Below are 18,543 nucleotides of genomic sequence, written 5' to 3'. Positions count from 1 at the left end.
GTAATATGAATGAGGCCTGAGCCTTTGAATGGTCTCTCAATCTGGTTCAGAATTCATAAATTAAGTTTTTTGCATCATATTCTATTTTTTTGAGTTTCACCTGTAAAGTTTTACAGAGTACTCATAGCCACTCACGTCAGTCCTATCATTACTACTATTGCTTTTTGTGTACAAGGCAGCATGGTGGTGTAGTTTTTACATTTTAATAAATTTGCTGCAGGTTTGTTTTGTGCATCAACATATTACAAAAAGCTGAACCATAAATCAGATAAGGGGTGTAGATTTTAAAAGTCAAACAAAAATGGGATCCTCTTTTATTTTATTTGCTTGTTTGTCCTTGCAGGCTGGCACTGGCTACCTGAAATCCAAAAAGGGTACAGTGACTTGAGCAAGTGGTGCAACCTTATAATTTGGGTGGTGTAGTGGTTGGCGCTCTCGCCTTGCAGGGCTGGGTCCCCGGTTTGAACCCCAGCCAGAGCACTATCTGCATGGAGTTTGTATGTTCTGCTTGTGTCTGCATGGGTTTCCTTCGGTCACTCCGGGCTTCTCCCACGTTATTTATTTATTTATTTATTGTATTTATAAAGCGCCAACATATTACGCAGCGCTGGACATTAGTTTAGGTTACAGACAATATTTAGGGGTGACATACAGCAAAATGACAATAGAGGAATACAGGAAAACCAGATCACACAGCACAGGATGAGTACAAGGTAATGCTTAGTCAGTCACTGGAGGAAATTAGGCAAGTTGAGTTCACTCAGATGCATAGCATGGGTGCACAGTAATGGAGGTGCATGATCAGGTAGGTTACAAAAGGAGGAGGACCCTGCCCAAAGACTTACAATCTAGAGGGAGAGGTAGGGACACGAAAGGTAGGGGACCAGAGTTCAGCTGCGGGTTTAGAGCACCAGTGTGTGCGTGGGGGGGGGGGGGGGGGGGAGGGGAGGTAAGGCCACAGGGGAAAGGTGCATTTTGATGGCCTTCTTGAAGATGTTGAAGGAGGGGACAACCCTAATGATAGGTAGTATGATAGTGTTAGAGCAGCTCTTGAGAAGTCCTGGAGGCATGCATGGGACTGGGTGTTGCAGGAGGCGGTTCATTAGAGGAGCGGAGTGAGCGGCTAGGTGTGTACCTCTGAGTAAGATCAGAAATGTAGGTTGGACAAGTTTTGTGGACAGATTTGTAAGTCCTACACAATATCTTGAATCTGATTCTGGACTGGATAGGAAGCCAGTGGAGGGATTTACGGAGGGGAGCCGCCCTGGTGGAGCGATGGGAGGAGTGGATAATTCTGGCTGCTGCATTCATGATATACTGCAGTGGGGCAATTTGGGTCATAAGGAGACCAGGCAGAAGGGCAGTGCAGTAGTCGAGGTGGGAAATTATGAGGGCATGGATGAGGAGTTTGGTGGTGGCAGAGGTCAGGAAAAGGGCGAATCTTACAGATGTTACGGTGGTGGAAGTTACAGGCCTTTGTGAGGTTTTGGATGTGAGGAGTGAAGGAGAGTACGGAGTCCAGGGTGACACCCAGACAGCGGGCTTGAGAGGTAGGGCGAATGGTAGTGTGGTTAACAGTGACATGCACATCTGGGAGGTTCAGGGATGACCGGGTTGGGAAGATCATAAATTCCTTTTTTTCTAGATTTAGGAACCTAGCGGACATCCAGGAGGAGATGGCCGATAGGCAGGAGGAGACCTTGTCCATGGTAGTGGTGGATATGTCAGGGGTGTGGAGGTAGATCTGGGTGTCATCTGCATACAGATGATAGTTAAAACCCATGAAGGAGATAACCTTGCCAATGGAGGATGTGTATAGGGAGGACAGTGGGGGGGCCAAGGACCCAGCCTTGGGGGACTCCCATCGGGAGGTGGTTTGGGGTGGATGAGGACTCATTGAAGGAGGTCGTGAAGGAGCGGTTGGAGAGGTAGGATGAAAGCCAGGTCAGGGCGAGATCATGAATGCCCATGGACTGGAGGGACTGGAGGAGTAGGGGATGATCTACTGTGTCAAAAGCTGCTGAAAGGTCAAGGAGGAGGAGAATGGAGTATTTACCTTCAGCTTTAGCTAAGACAAGGGCATTGACCAGTTTGGTGAGAGCAGTTTCGGTTGAGTGGGCAGGCCGAAATCCAGATTGCAGTGGGTCTAACAGGTAGTTGGCATTGAGGTACTGGGTCAGGCATTTATGAACCAAACGCTCAAGGGGTTTTGAGGCAAAGGGGAGGAGGGAGATAGGGTGGTAGGTTAATTGGCTTTCCCCTAAATTGGCCCTACACTACGATATACAGTATACAGTGCTGCCCATATATTCATACCCCTGGCAAATTTTGACTCAAAGTTACTTTTATTCGACCAGCAAGTAATTTTATTTTTTCACAAAGGATGTTTATTGTAGAAAATTTTACAAAAGAATAAACAGTACAAACACTTTGTATAGACACTCGAAGCAAGTAATTTTTTTTATGGGAAATGACATAGGTGTCTCTCAAAGGATAATAAGATGATGTACAAGAGGCATTATTGTGGAAAAAAACATCTCTCAGCTTTTATTTACATTTAAGCAAAAAAGTGTCCAGTACAAAATTATTCATACCCTTCTCAATAATCAATAGAAAAGCCTTTATTGGCTATTACAGCAATCAAACACTTCCTATAGTTGCAAGTCAGCTTTTTGTATGTATCCACATGTAGTTTTGTCCATTCATCTTTAGCAATGAGCTCCAAATCTTTCAGGTTGGAGGGTCTTCTTGCCATCACTCTGATCTTTAGCTCCCTCCACAGATTCTCAATTGGATTCAAGTCAGGACTCTGGCTGGACCACTCCAAAACATTAATGTTGTTGTCTGCTAACCATTTCTTCAACACTTTTGCTGTGTGTTTTGGGTTATTATCATGCTGAAATGTCCACTGATGCCCAAGGCCAAGTTTCTCTGCACACTGCCTGATGTTGTCATTGATAATCCTCATGTATTGCTCTTTTTCATGGTGCTGTTTACTGTGATTAGGTTCCCTGGTCCATTTGCTTAAAAACATCCCCAAAGCATTAGGTTCCCACGACCACATTTGACAGTGGGGATGGTGTTCTTTGGGTTGAAGGCTTCTCCCTTTTTTTTACATCAAATGAAGGAAACATCATTGTGACCAAACAATTCAATTATTGTTTCATCTGACCATAACACAGAAGACCAGAAGTCGTCTTCTTTGTCCAGATGAGCATTTGCAAAGGCCAAGCAAGCTTTTGTGTGCCTTATCTGGAGAAGTGGCGTCCTCCTTGGTCTGCATCCGTGGAACCCAGCAGTGTGCAGTCTCCTTTGGATTGTCTGCCTTGAGACATTGCCACCAGCAGAGCCCAGATTCACCAGAATGGCCTTGGTGGTGATCCTTGGATTCTTTATCACCTCTCTCATTATCCTCCTGGCCAGCACAAGTGTCACTTTTGGCTTCCAACCACGTCCTCTGAGATTTTCCACAGTGCAGAACATCTTGTATTTTTTAAATAATACTTTGCACTGTAGCCAATGGAACTGGAAAACATTTAGAAATGGCCGTGTAGCCCTTTCCTGACTTGTAATCAGCAACAATGCACAGCCGCAGGTCCTCACTGAGCTCCTTGACTGTCCACAAACCAACTGCAGAGAGGTGCTGTTTTTTACCCGTTGAGTTGATTAAACTAGCTGTTCCCAATTAATCAGGATAATTAGGATGTTTTAGAACAGCTTGGACTATTTGGAATGGTATAGAACGTTGGATTTTCCACTGACTGTGACAGTTTGTGAACGGTATGAATGATTTTGGACTGGACACTTTTTGCTCAAATGTAAATAAAAGCTGAGAAATGTTTTTGTTTTTTTTCCACAATAATGCTTTTGGGAGACACCTATGTCATTTCCCATAAAAAAAAATTACTTGCTGCTTGAATAAAAGTAAGTTTAAAGGGAATCTTAAGTCTCACATATATGTTAAAAAAAAGATATCACCTTGAAGCATGACTACAGGGCATCATTCTGACACAAAAACCGCCGCTGTAGAGTAGATATATCCTCTGTTATCTTCTAGTTTCATTTTTATAATATACTCAAAATGGCGCGGCTGGCCGGAACTACTTCAGACTCAGCCATCGCTTCATGCTGTCATGCTACTCTCGCGTGGTAGCTGTACTTGCACTGCTCGCTCGTGCACAGTTTTAGCTGCTATAGTGCGCGAGCCAAAAGTTTACAAAGCGCTGTTCCTGAGGACGCAAGTCCCCAGGAGCATGCGTAGTAAATTCATTCAGCGGCCGCCTGTGTTTCGCTGACAGCTGAGCATTCTAACGAGGATGAAACAGCAGCCGGCCACGTCAAAACGATATAGACTTTTAATTTATTAATTCACCTACAGTAATACGCACACGCACGTAGCCAGGATGCGAGAGCTCATGCGGCTCAGGAAATGTAGCATAGCCGGCGGCATTAGGACCCAGCGCATTCGGGTCATTCGGCGACAGGAGCTGACAGGGAAAACTGACGGGGAGGATTGCCAGGCAATGGAGGGCTGCAGGACAGAACAGACACTGCAGTAAGTATCTTCATAACATACTCTATTATGTTTTATGTTTAAAAAAAAAAACAATTTTGACTTTAAGTGCCTCTTTAAGTTAAAAAAAAAGGCCTGTTTGAGGTTTTTTATATATAAAATATTTTTTCATACCAGCTACCTATTTTTTACTTCCTGTTTGTATTTATATGGTATTTACCAGTTTAAACTGCATTCAAGTGTTTTACCACCAGATGTCCTCATTGTTTTCATACATATTTGATGAATTTTGATCATGTTGATCCATCTCCTGTGTTCCAGTCCTATTGTCATATATATTTTGACCACATGATGGCAGACTGTGTAACCTTTGTATGTATTTTTGATCTGCTAAATGTCTCTTCCTTCTTTATTATTAACCACTTGAGGACCAGGGGATTTCTGGCTGATCTGTGCTGCGTGGGATCTCCAGCTCGCAGCAAAGATTGTGATTGCTGCAGGGTGATCAGACTTCCCCCCTTTTTTCCCCACTAGGGGGATGTCCTGCTTGGGGGGGTCTGATCGTCGCCACTCTGTGTGGCCGAGTGGGGGGGGTGGTGGTCTCAAAAGCTCAAAGCCCCCCTCCGCAGCGATTCCCAGCCTCGCTCCCTTTCCCTCCCTCCCCTCCTCTTTCTGGGCGGCACCGGATGGCGATTCGTCCTGCGCCGCCTCTGACAGGATTCAGCCTAACAGATGCTGTCGATCCCCGACCAATCAGAGGGCGGGGATCGCCGATCTCCTTTACGGCGCTGCTGCTCAGCAGCGCCGTATGATGTAAACACAGGGGATTTCTTCCCTGCGTGTTTACAATTAGCCTGCGAGCCGCGATCGGAGGCTCGCAGGCAGGCTGTTCATTTTTACAATAATTATGTATGAATGATTTAGTCAGTGTTTTCCCATTGTAAAATCTTTTAAATCCCTGATTTACATTCTGACATTTATTACGTGGTGAAGTTTTTACTGTTGGCAGGTGATGTGTGTTTTTTTGGCAGTTGGAAACAGCTGTAAACAGCTATTTCCCACAATGCAACAAGGTTCACAGACAGGAAACTACCAGGAGTACCACGGTCCTCAGAGTTTCTTGTGGGAGGGGTTTCACCAGAATATCAGTCATACAGCGCCCCCTGATGATCCGTTTGTGAAAAGGAATAGATTTCTCATGTAAAAGGGGGTATCAGCTACTGATTGGGATAAAGTTCAATTCTTGGTCGGAGTTTCTCTTTAATATGTTTCATTAATGTTATTATTGCGATGTATTTACTAATATTATGCGTACTTTGTGAACAAATTATTTAATTCATTACTCTCTAAGTTGGCTGCCGTTCACTCATGCACTAGCCCTCATTCATATTACTATCGGGCCATCACCGCTCAGCTCATGCGTCATTACGTACAGATGACGGAGTGACGTGTAGGGGGCATGGCCACGCCTCCTTTCTCTTTTTTTGCTGCGGAAGGCTGGGATTATTTAAGGATACCTGTTTTTAGCAACCCTTATCTCCGAAGAAGCACCATGGAGGTGCGATTCATGTGAGGTTGTTTTTCTGTCGGCATGGCTGAGGGGGCAAAGTGCATTCGAGTGGTAAGCTGATATTATTTCTCTTATGACCAACTTTTTTACTACTGCATTCACACTACCAGTGTATTTGCTCTGCCTGACTCATATGGAGATCATTGATACAGTTGGTTTCATGGCGTTTTGATCAGGTGTGTTGCTAGGAATGGATCCTAAGAGATCCAGGGCACTTTGGGGCACTCCAGCCAAATAATGGGTGTGGCCATGCACCAGAATGTGGGTGTGGTCATGGGCGAAGCCAAATTTACATAAACTTAACAGAGGTCTAAGTAGGCCTGCCCAGCAAAATGTTGGATAAAGCCCCCTTCTCCATTAATACAAAAAATACAGCATATCACATAAATAGGCAGTGCCACTTAAACATAACTAGACAGTTACCTGGCTTCTGTGCTGGCTAGTCTGGCTTTTTGGTGGGTGTGCTGGCCTGCTGCCAGGTTGTCTGGCAGTCACCCCATAGTGTTCCCCGACCTTCTAGTGCCCCCCCCCCCCCATGCTCCCACAGGCCTCCCATATGAGGCACCACAACTCCCAGCATGCCCCCATAGTAGGATCACACCACCCTGTGTGCCCCCATATAGGCATCACAGCACCCAGCATGGCACCACAGTACCTACTAGGCCCACATAGATGCCCTGTGCGGTGCCATGCTGGTTGCAGTGGTGCCTCTATTGGGCATGCTGGTGGTGGAGAAGGGAAAGCAGCCCGGAAGAGGAGCTGTCTGCAGAATCTGGAGACCAAGCGGCCCGAAGTGAGTACTGCCGCCCGCTGCCTGACTCTGCCTGAGGAAAGGCGTAAGCCTGACTCTGCCTGAGGGACATTTGGGGCACTCCAGAAAAGATCCGGGGCACGTGCCACTTATCTTTGAGGCTAGCAACGTCCCTGGTTTTGAATTTTGATACTTTGTTGACTTTAGGCTTGCCCCTTTTGCTCTTTGTGCATTTACTGTCTATTACATATTGTACTTCATATTTATACTCCCCAGCATTGTTGGCAGTTAATTGTTCTTATGGTGTGGGATACGTCCTTAATAAAATTATTGTACTTTCTTACGCATGTGTGCGCTTATTTTGGTTCTTTGGACCATGGATTTCTTTGTTATTGTGTAGCTTAACTCCATTGTCCTCTGTATGTTTAGAATGTCCATGGCAATGAATGCCTTGTAGAGTAACCATGATACAATGTCAGGTCTGTGCGCACCAATACCTGCGCTCCGGGGGTGAGACACTTCCTCCTATAGCACTGATATTCAGCTTGTTTACCGAGGGAATATCAAGAGCAATTCAAGTTTGAAAGTAGGGTTAGTTTAGGTCATAGTAAAATATCGGTAAAACTTACCAATATTTTATTATTGGAATGAAGTAGTAGATAGCCAGATGTTCCCTCTCTTAGGTAGCCTCTACCCACCTATCATAGATAGCTAGATGTGCCCCCCACCCCGATTATGTAGGCTCTCCCCGCCATATGCAGAGCAGTGCAGGGTGGAAGCGATGGTATAACTCACCTGCCAGCAAATTCAGCAAGGCTTCTCCACATTGCATGGTTGCAGGGTCTCATCTCTGACTCCTGCAGTGGTGCGGCACACCACTAGAGGGCGACAAAGAGGGGATGTTGAATTGTGGTAAGTGGAGAAAACTTGCTAAAATTACTGGTGGTACTGACAGGTGAGTTGTACCCTCGCCTTCCATTGCAGACCGTGCTGTAAATGGGCGAGCAAGGGGGAGCACTTGGTGAGATGCTGTCTCCTTACCCAGCCCTCTCCTGCTGCCTCCACCACCGTGAGTCACACACACACTGCAATGGGAGATGCTTGGGGGCCCCTATTCACTCTGGGGCAATAGTGCTGGACCTGCACCAGGATCTAACATCCTGGTGCCTGATCATTGATCCATGCAGCGGTGGAGAGAGGAGGAGAGAGCGCATGCTGCACAGGAGCCAGGAGAGTGAGTATTTACTTACTCAGCCATGCTGTGCCGATCTGTGGGGAGGGAGGGTTCCGGAGGGCCAACACTAGACAACCAGGGATCCTTAGAGGGTGGCGTAGTGGTTAGCACTGTCGCCTTGCATCGCTGGGTCCCCGGTTTGAATCCCAGCCAGGTCAACCTCTGCAAGGAGTTTGTATGTTCTCCCCGTGTCTGTGTGGGTTTCCTTCGGGCACTCCGGTTTTCTCCCACATCCCAAAAACATACAGATAAGTTAATTAGTCTCCTCTAAATTGGCCCTAGATGATGACGACTACACGATTCATACATAGACATATGACTATGGTAGAGATTAGATTGTGAGCCCCGCTGAGGGACAGTTAGTGACAAGACAATATACTCTGTACAGCGATGCGTAATAGGTCGGCGCTATATAAATACTTAAATAAATAAATACATAATAAATAACCAACTAGACTACCAGGAGCCCCTAAAGGTAAAGGGGGTACTACTGGAACATCAGGGGAATGCTTAAAGAGAATCTGTACTCTAAAATTCTTACAATAAAAAGCATACCATTCTATTCATTATGTTCTCCTGGGCCCCTCTGTGCGGTTTCTGCCTCTCCCTGCTGCAATCCTGGCTTGTAATTGCCGTTTTTATCCAGTGTTTACAAACAAAAGACAGAGCAAGTGAAACGCTGAGAGTAAGCTCAGTGTGTGAGTCATACAGAGTGTGCAGGGGGCCTGGAGAGGGTGTGTATAGCTTCTATCCAATCACAAGCAGCACGGCACATTCCAGCCTGACTGCCTCAGCCCGACAGAGCCGACAGAGGAGAGAAGATTAGATCATATAACAGAGATAATACAGCCACTGTGCAAATAGGAAAGGCTGCAGTTAGACAGAGCACTTTAGAACAGGTAAAGGAACTTATAGGATAGCAGAAATAATGATGACATGATTGTAACAGAGTCTTTTTAAAGAAGAAGGGGGTACTAGACCACAAGGAAGTTCTTAAAGGGAAAGGGGGGTACCATTAAATTACCAGAAGCAATTAAAGGGTATGGGGAAGACCACTAGACTAACACAAAAAACTATTGGGTAGTAGGGGAGCACTAGACTACAAGGGAGAGCTGTGGGAGAAAGAGGCGGCCCACTATACTACCAATAAAAGCCTTAAAGGGGAAGAGAGATCACTAGGTTAGCAGGGACTACCTTAAAGTGGATCCGAGGTGAACTTTTGCTCATTGCATAATTGTGTTCCTTTACTATTGTTTATAGGGCATTCCTCAAGCCAAATACTTTTTTTGTTTTTGTTTTAATACTCTAATTCCCTATAAACTAAATAAACCACTGTCAGGAACCGGCCCGCGGCACGCCTGCGTATACGTTTCTCGACTGCGGGTTTGACCAGATCAAGCGAGGAGCAGCCTTATTTGAGCTAAAACAAGGCTGGGACCTCTCAGAACACCTCTCACTGCCACCACTAGCGGTTCGCTAGACACTTCCACTCTGCTGTCGAGTCCTCAGCGTGCAATCCGCGTTTTCGTATTCGGGTCAGCTTTGCGCTTAGGCCGAATACGGGAACGCCACGCACCCACACACACACACAGTTGCAATCTTACACTGTAATGAAGCAAAACCACTAACAGTTGTTCCGAACGATACTGTTAGCCACTCTGCTGTTGCTACGCGCACTGGCGGTTTCGTACGTTGGGTCATCTGCGCGCTTTAGGCCAACGTATGACAAACGCCCCCACACACAATGCAATTACAATTTCATATGGTAGTGTTGGTCAAGCATACAATTAGGCATGGACTTATACACACTTCAATCTCTTCTAGGCTATGAGTGTTAGTTTAGTACGGCAGAAGTCAAGCTTATTAAATAATAATTTAATATTCCAGGGAAAAAAGTGGAACAATGCAGAACAGAATATATACAAAAGATTACAAAAACAAAGTAAAAAGTTACAAAATTAAGAGTTACAATGATGCACACAAAGCGATTTGCTTACCAAAATACAGGGATCCAGATAGAAGAACCTTGGACTTTTGTGGACGGACACAATTCTGGTTAGACCAGGAGTCCACTAGCTTGGGCCAGGAGTCCAGCTGCAGCTACCGTCAGGAGGGGACTGATTTGAGGTATCTGTCCCCTGGTTTTTATAATGAAATATTCGCCTCAAGGCTGTAAGCCTGTGTGGACGGGGGGAACTAGATTTAATTACATCCTCAGTCATAATTGGATTTCCAGAGATCTAACATCCACACATGAAAAATGTACTTTAGCACACACACAACAAAAGACTTCCTTAATCCAAGTTCTCCAGGTAAAAGTCTATACATCAAAAGATTGTGAAGTGAGACTTTTCAACTCCATTGTTGACTGTATTTCCTAGCTGATCAAAGATAAGGATATAGTTTGCACCTCCACCAATAATTTAATTTCCTCAGGTAAAAAATGGTATCAAAAGGACTTCACCCCTTCACCCATTTCCAGTAGGCTGTCATGTACATTTCAAACATTCCTGTGTTAGTCTCTAGACTCTGGTAGTCTTGGTTTGTGTATTGAGACAATGGGCCATCTCCTGAGTTCAAAAAGCCAGGCAGATAATCCCATTAGCAGGGAACCACTCTCAGAGGAACTGCATTCAGAAACTCAAAGTACTTCATATGGTCAAGACAATCACCCATTTCCTTGCCCCAAGCAACTCAAGGCAACAGCTCCCTTCTAGCAGACCTACACGGAACATAGGCAGAAAAATGAAAGAATATGTTCCTTTATTCTTACATCATCAGCCTCATAACTAGCTGCTATATTCCTGACAACCACGCCCACAGGTTTTCAGAGAGCCTTGGCAGTAGCAAGGGCTCATGGGAGCTCAGTCTGGGCAGGGGGAGGAGGAGGTGTTACTAGCCATTGAGTTCAGAGGCAGAGGGGAGGAGGGGGGATTAGGTTTTTTTCACAGTCTGAGTGCTGATGGTGCAGATAAGCCTGCCTCTGTGTAATGTTTACAAACAACATGGCTGCTGTCATTGTATCACAGGAAGAAATAATCATTTTCTATTAAATCTGTTTGCAGCTAGATTTGCTGTGTAAACTATCTAAACTTTAGATAAGATATATAGACAAGTTACTTGTTATAGTTAGTTTTTCATCTCAGATCCGCTTTAATGTGAAAGGGGGGCCTATATGAAGGGGAAGGAGACCACAAGACCCCAGGGAAAGTTTTGCTAGACGCCAAGAAAAGAAATAATGACAGGGGAACCGCTAGTTCAGCAGGACAAGCTATAACAAAAAAGGTGCTATTACGTAAAAAAAATACCATTTTGCCACAAATTATAGCCCCATCCATTTTTAACCACACCCCCTGCATATAAAGCAATCAATTGTGCTTTCTCTAAATGTTTTATTTCTCGGTTAACCTTTAGACATATTTTTATTAACATTGAGATACTAGAAGGAAAAAAAAATACATGATGCAGAAAAATATACCTTTATTACAGAATCCCCCCACCATACATTGTAGCAGTAGCAACATTTAAGTTTTATAATAGACAGGATAAATAGCCAAAGTTAATTAGGATTTATTATCTACAGTACAACTTTTTATATTAAAATATTAATAGATGAAAACAGAGAAACTGCATATTTTTTCATTATTTTTTTCTTATTTTTTCCTTTTAAAATACATAGAAAATAAAACAATTCCTTGAGAAAAAAGTACCCAATGTATATATTACTAAGGTGTCATAAGTAGTGATAAAGATATTGCTGATATAGTTATAGAGGTATAATTAGAACAAACATCAACTCTGCTCTAGCCCATAACAGGAAAACAGGCCTAGGTGCGAAGTGTTTGGGAATAAAGGTCATTTTTTTTTTAGTAAAAAAATACATTTTTACATAGATCTGTAGAAAAGTCATGAAAGAGGAACAAAAAAGGGAGCCACTGAGGCTGAGGCTGTCCCCTCCCCTGCTTACACCTCTCTGACACTGCAGCTGTCCCCTCCCCTGCTCATACCCCTCTGACACTGCGACTGTCCCCTCACCCGCTTACACCTCTCTGACACTGCAGCGGTCACCTCCCCTGCTTACACCTCTCTGACACTGCAGTTGTCCCCTCCCCTGCTTACACCTCTCTGACACTCCAGCTGTCCCCACCCCTGCTTGCATCTCTCTGACACTGCAGCTGCCCCCTCCCCTGCTCATACCCCTCTGACACTGCGATTGTCCCCTCATCTGCTTACACCTCTCTGACACTGCAGCTGTCCCCTCCCCTGCTTACACCTCTCTGGCACTGCAGCTGCCCCCTCCCCTGCTCATACCCCTCTGACACTGCGACTGTCCCCTCCCCTGCTCATACCCCTCTGACACTGTGACTGTCCCCTCCCCTGCTTACACCTCTCTGACACTCCAGCTGTCCCCACCCCTGCTTACACCTCTCAGACACTGCAGCTGCCCCCTCCCCTGCTTACACCTCTCTGACACTGCAGCTGTCCCCTCCCCTGCTTACACCTCTCTGACACTGCAGCTGTCCCCTCCCCTGCTTACACCTCTCTGACACTCCAGCTGTCCCCACCCCTGCTTACACCTCTCTGACACTGCAGCTGTTCTTGGCAGTTTTTGGTGCTCCATATCAATCGTTGCGCATACAGCAAGTGAGGGGGCCCAATGTAAAACTCGCAATGAGGCCAAGGGCCTCAAACTTATAAACATACCCCGTGCCTGTGCAGGTTTCCACTGGGTACTCCGGTTTCCTCCCACATCCCAAAAAAACATGCAGATAAATTAATTGGCTTCCCCATTACAAAAAATATTGTCTCTAGACTATGATACATACACTGCACGATACATACACAATACATATGACTATGTAGGGATTCGATTGTGAGCCCTCTAAAGGGACAGTTATGAGGCAAGACTTGAATACTTTGTACAGCACTGCAGTAGATGTTGGTGCTATACAAATACTAAATAAAAATACCCAGCATACCCTAATCCCACCCACTTGCTGTAAGCACATCAGCTGTACACTTACCCACACACTGCATCCTCCTCCTCCTCATGCTGTGCCCAAACAGGCACCCATTTGTTGCTGTTCTATTAACAAAGTGCAGCAAATCTCCAGCATGACATATTCATCTGCAGGATAATTATCTTTGATTAATTTTAATTTCATCGCAGAGAGCATACATATCTCTGGAATTTTAACAATCAAAAGAAATTACTATAACTGGACTATAAATGCAGATTCCATAGTATAATAGTTTAGCAGGAATGTTTCTAGGGACTAAACCTGCATACCTCCCAACTTTTTGAGATATAAAAGAGGGACAGTTAAGCCACACCCCTGACCACGCCCCTTGCACACCCCTAGTCACACACACAATAAAGATTTCATAGGAAAAATATGTTGTTTTATATTTCAACTCACACTGGGTCCTTTCTATCCTGGTTCATTTTCCTTCATAGTAACATTTAAAAATAAGAAATTTATTAATTTAAAGGACACCCGAGGTAACAGGATGAGACAGACATGTGTATGTCACAAATGACACAAATAAGTAGGCTGTGTTCCTTTTTTCTTTCTCTGCCTGAAAGAGTTAAACATTAGGGATGCAAGTGACAATCGGGACTGGGACCGGGTCAGGACTGGGTCAGACTATAGCATAAACCATAACTGATTAATAATTACAGCCATAAAACACTTTCCTGTCAGTAAATGGCTTCTGAGAGCAGGAAAGAGATAAGTAGGGTCAATAATTCATAGATTTGAGCTATGGCATACTTTAATGAAGGTGTCATTGAGCAAAGACAATAAAAGAGAAAAAAAAAACCTTAAAAACTAGTTTTAAATATGAAATAAAACTGTGGAATATCGAAAAGAGTCATTTTTAGGAGAAAGAGGATAGATGCAATTGTTTTTCTCATCAGTTTATTTTTACCTCGGATGTCCTTTAAAGGATGGGAATAAAGTTTAGCGTCAATTAAACACGTTTTTCAGTAGATAAAATACACATACAGTGCTGCCCATAATTATTCATACCCCAAATTTTGACTTAGGCAAGTTAGTTTTATTCAACCAGCTAGTAATTTTTTTTTTTTTTTATGGGAAAAGACATAGGTGACTACCAAAAGATAATAAGACGATGTACAAAAGGCAATTTTCTGAAAAAAAAAAAAAAGAAGTTCTCAGTTTCTATTTAAATCTGAGTAAAAAGTGTCCAGTCCAAAATTATTCATACCCTTCACAAACTGTCACAGTCTGTGGGAAAATCCAAAGTTCTATACTATTCCAAATAGTCCAAGCTGTTCTAAAGAATTGGAAACAGCTGTTTTAATCAATTCAATATGTGAAAAACAGCAGCTCTCTGCAGTTGGTTTGTGGACAGTCATGGCTAAGACAAAGGAACTCAGTGAGGACCTGCGGCTGCGCATTGTGGCTGCTGACAAGTCAGGAAAGGGCTACAAGCCCATTTCTAAATGTTTTGCAGTTCCAGTGGCTACAGTGCAAAGTAATATTAAAAAATACAAGATGTTCTGCACTGTGGAAAATCTCAGAGGACGTGTTAGGAAGCCAAAAGTGACACCTGTGCTGGCGAGGAGGATAGCGAGAGAGATGAAAAAGAATCCAAGGATCACCACCAAGGCCATCCTGGTGAATCGGGGCTCTGCTGGTGGCAATGTCTGAAGGCAGACAATCCAACGGACACTGCACACTGCTGGTTCCACTTAGGCAGAACAAGGAGGATGCCTTATGCCTTCCAGATAAGGCACACAAAAGCTGTAAAACTGTTTCTGTGAAACAAAAATTGAATTGTTTGGTCACAATGATCTTCCCTTCATTTGGCGTAAAAAGGAGAAGTCTTCAACCCAAAGAACACCATCCCCACTGTCAAACATGGTGGTAGAAACCTAATGCTTTGGGGTTGTTTTTTCATCCACTGGACCAGGGAACATAAACACAGTAAATGGCACCATGAAAAAAAGAGTAGTACATGATGAGGATTCTCAACGACAACATCAGGCAGTCTGCAGAGAAACTTGGCCTCGGCTACCAATGGACATTTCCGCATGACTATGACCCAAAACACACAGCAAAAGTAAAGAAGAAATGGTTAGCAGACAACAACATTAACGTTTTGGAGTGGCCCAGCCAGAGTCCTGACTTGAATCCAATTGAGAATCTGTGGAGGGAGCTAAAGATCAGGGTGATGGCAAGAAGATCCTACAACCTGAAAGATTTGGAACTCATTGCTAAAGATGAATGGGCAAAAATACCCGTGGAGACATGCAAAAAGCTGGTCTGCAATTATAGGAAGCATTTGATTGCTGTAATAGCTAATAAATACTTTTCTATGGATTATTGAGAAGGGTATGAATAATTTTGGACTGGACACTTTTTGCTCAAATGTAAATAAAAACTGAGAATTTTTTTTCCACAATAATTCTTCTTGCACATCGTCTTATTGTCTTTTGGGAGACACCTATGTCATTTTCCGTCTAAAAATTACTAGCTGGTTGAATAAAAGTAACTTTAAGTCAAAATTTGCCTCTGGTATGAATAATTATGGGCAGCACTGTATTTACATAGATCTGTACATCAGTCCTGAAAGAGGGACAAATGAGGATGAAGATTGAGGGACAGAGGGACAGGGTTCCCAAAGAGGGACTGTTCCTCCAAAAGAGGGACACTTGGGAGCTATAAACCTGTAATGCTGAGAGTGTCCATAGAAATCACAGAGATCTACTAAAAACTATCTGGACAATCACAATTCTCTCACAGTGATGTCACCAGTGGGAGAATCTATAAATATTCTATTTCCCCCCTGATATCTTTATAGAATCTCTCCATACACATAACCCAGCATGGAGGGGCTCAGTGAAGGCAGCAGTGAAGGTGTGGAGGTGTCTGATCGGGTCACACAGGGCATAAAAGGAGATCTGCCCGGCCTCATAATACAGACATATCCTGACTCTATAAATGGGGATTTTGTCAGGTAACTGGACTTTGCTGTCATGTATCACTGAGTACTGATTATACCCCCTGTACAAACACCATGACTTGTTATTACCTCCAATACATGATTGATCTCCTCTCTTGTCTATACTGGGGTAACACATCCCAACTCTCCAGTTATCTGATCCTCCAACATCCACTTCCCAGTAATGTCGTCCTGAGGAGAATCTCTGGCTGCTCAATACCTGAGGATATTGAAATCTCTCTGGTGTTTCTGGTCGATTCTGGCTTCTGTCTGACCAGGATGCAGTTTTCCTGTCATCTGATATCTGTAGATTATTACCAGCGGTGGTTACATCCAGTAATATGTCTGCATACACTGGCAGCCCTGATGTTTGCTGTGCAGCCCCAATATTTGTCCACCCAGCCTGGCGCTGTGTGTGTTGTGCGGTGGGGGTGGGTTGGGGGCGTGGCCTGGATAGTTTAGCAGTGATGGGAACTTTGCCCTCTGTAATAGAATGTGGATAGGCCTGTGTGTGTTGTGTGGTAGGGGTGGGTTGGGGGCGTGGCCTGGATAGTTTAGCAGTGATGGGAACTTTGTCCTCTGTACTAGAATGTGGATTGGTCTGTGTGTCTGTATGTTTCTGCACAATTACCCCAGACATGATTTCAAGTAGTCCTGCATGTAATGTTTGTGAGATGCCGGCCACATCCAGATCCCCTCCATCATGGAGCTGTTTATCATGTCTCTCCCTGTCCTCCGTGTCACACAAGTCACCTGTGTCTGATTCCTGTAAGACAGTCAGTGGATCAGTCATGTTACACAGCTCCTCAATGTGACGCATCTTCCTGGACAGCTCCTCCTTCTTTATTTCCAGCTGCTGAATGATGTCATTGTAGGATTGTGACACTTGCTGGAACTGTCTCATGATGTCACTCAGGACTTTCTTCTCCAGAATGTCCAGCCGTCTCCTGAGGTCTTCAAACCGGGCAATGACTCTCTTACTTTCACCATCTGCTTTTTGTTGTACTTTTCTCTTGCGTTCCACCAGACTCTGGACTCTTTTCTCAGCATCCTCTGTCTCTGCCATGAGTTTCTGCAGATCATTTCTCAGCTTCTTCTGCTTTTTCTCAGAGGCCTCAGCCAGTGTCTCCACCTGGTGTCCCCGATGTTCTCCATCCAGCCTGCAGGACACACAGATACTGGCAGCATCCTCAGTGCAGTAATACTCCAGGATCTTCTTATGGACGGAGCATTTCCTGTTCTCCAGGGAAGTGTTGGGGTCACATAAGACGTGTTCTGGTGCCTTGCTGTGGACTTTCAGGTGTTTATCACACAGAGAAGCGTCACAGTGCAGACAGTATTTCACAGCCTTCACAGAAGAGTCCACACAGTTACTGCAGAACACTCCGGCCTCCTCCTGATCTGGATGAGTTGACAGGAAACTCTCTGCTATCTTCCTCAGGTCAAAATTACTCTGCAGTGTAGGCCGAACCTTAAATGTTCTTATACATACAGGACAAAAATAACCTCCAGACCCTTCCTGTGTATCCAGCACACGATCAATACAGATGCAACAGAAGTTGTGTCCACATTGCAGGTTCACAGGATCTCTATAAATGCTCAGACAGATGGAACACTCCAGCTCCTTGCTCAGATCAGCAGACGCCATCGCTGGTAGCAGAAGAGGGAATTGACAGTGAAAGCCTCTGATTCTCAGGAATCCAGTAGAGTGTGTTGTATTGTTGTAACACAATGTGAGGCTGAGGTAAATGTTCAGTTATCTTTGTAGATAGATTCGCTATGGTTACAGCCTTCCCGGAACACCCACTTTTAAAAGTTAAACTCGATATTCTTGATGAACTAGCTGAGGTGACATATGACACAAAGGCAATTCTGCGACAATCCATTAAGGCATCTGCAAAAGGACCCACTATACCAAAAGCAGGCTTTTCCCTGGCAGAATAAGGAAACGGTACTGACTGAAGCAGTGTTGTGTGGGTTACAGAAAATTTGTCATAACTCTTGACAGGTAACTAGTGTTGAGCTGACATTTGCGTAATTTCGTGTTTCCGTAATTACGGACGCAAGTTTTGCCGCTAGGACGCAGATTCAAAATTTCGTAATTGTATTACAAAATGTAATTCGTAATTCCTTAATCATAATTTCCATCGCGTAATTTCGCATTCGGCCGCAAATTTGCATTTTTAACGCGAAATTTCGTAATTTCGTGTTTTCTATAGAAACAGAGTTATTCTAATTACGAAAATGGATGCAATTTCGTTTCTAATAGTAATTATGCAAATTTAAGTAATTACTAAACTCAGGAAAGCCACTCATTTGATTGCAATTACTGATAGTGCAAACACCGCAGCACATGCTGTTGCTTTAAATGCATCAGGAGGCTCTACCTGCAGCCACTTCTAAGACAGGTGCTCTTTGTCAAGGTGCACTTAGCGGTCAAGCATGCTGAGACCCACTTGGTTTTTGGGCCTTGCAATATCTGATAATGCAAATACCCCAGCGTG

General features: G+C 44.2%; 1 protein-coding gene across 1 annotated transcript; it reads right to left on the bottom strand.

Annotated features, from left to right (window-relative positions):
- Positions 1-15,872: 15,872 nt before the first annotated feature.
- LOC137544675 (E3 ubiquitin/ISG15 ligase TRIM25-like) lies at positions 15,873-17,687 on the bottom strand. Its single transcript, XM_068265771.1, has 2 exons — positions 16,665-17,687; positions 15,873-16,412 (listed from the first exon to the last, which is right to left on the bottom strand). Exons 1-2 carry the CDS (start codon positions 17,685-17,687, stop codon positions 15,873-15,875), a joined length of 1,563 nt encoding a protein of 520 aa, XP_068121872.1.
- Positions 17,688-18,543: the final 856 nt, after the last annotated feature.

Source organism: Hyperolius riggenbachi, chromosome 2, assembly GCF_040937935.1.
Source record: "Hyperolius riggenbachi isolate aHypRig1 chromosome 2, aHypRig1.pri, whole genome shotgun sequence".
NCBI lineage: Eukaryota > Metazoa > Chordata > Amphibia > Anura > Hyperoliidae > Hyperolius > Hyperolius riggenbachi.
The sequence above is the reverse complement of the archived record's forward strand: the minus strand, read 5'-3'. Positions and strand labels throughout refer to the sequence as shown.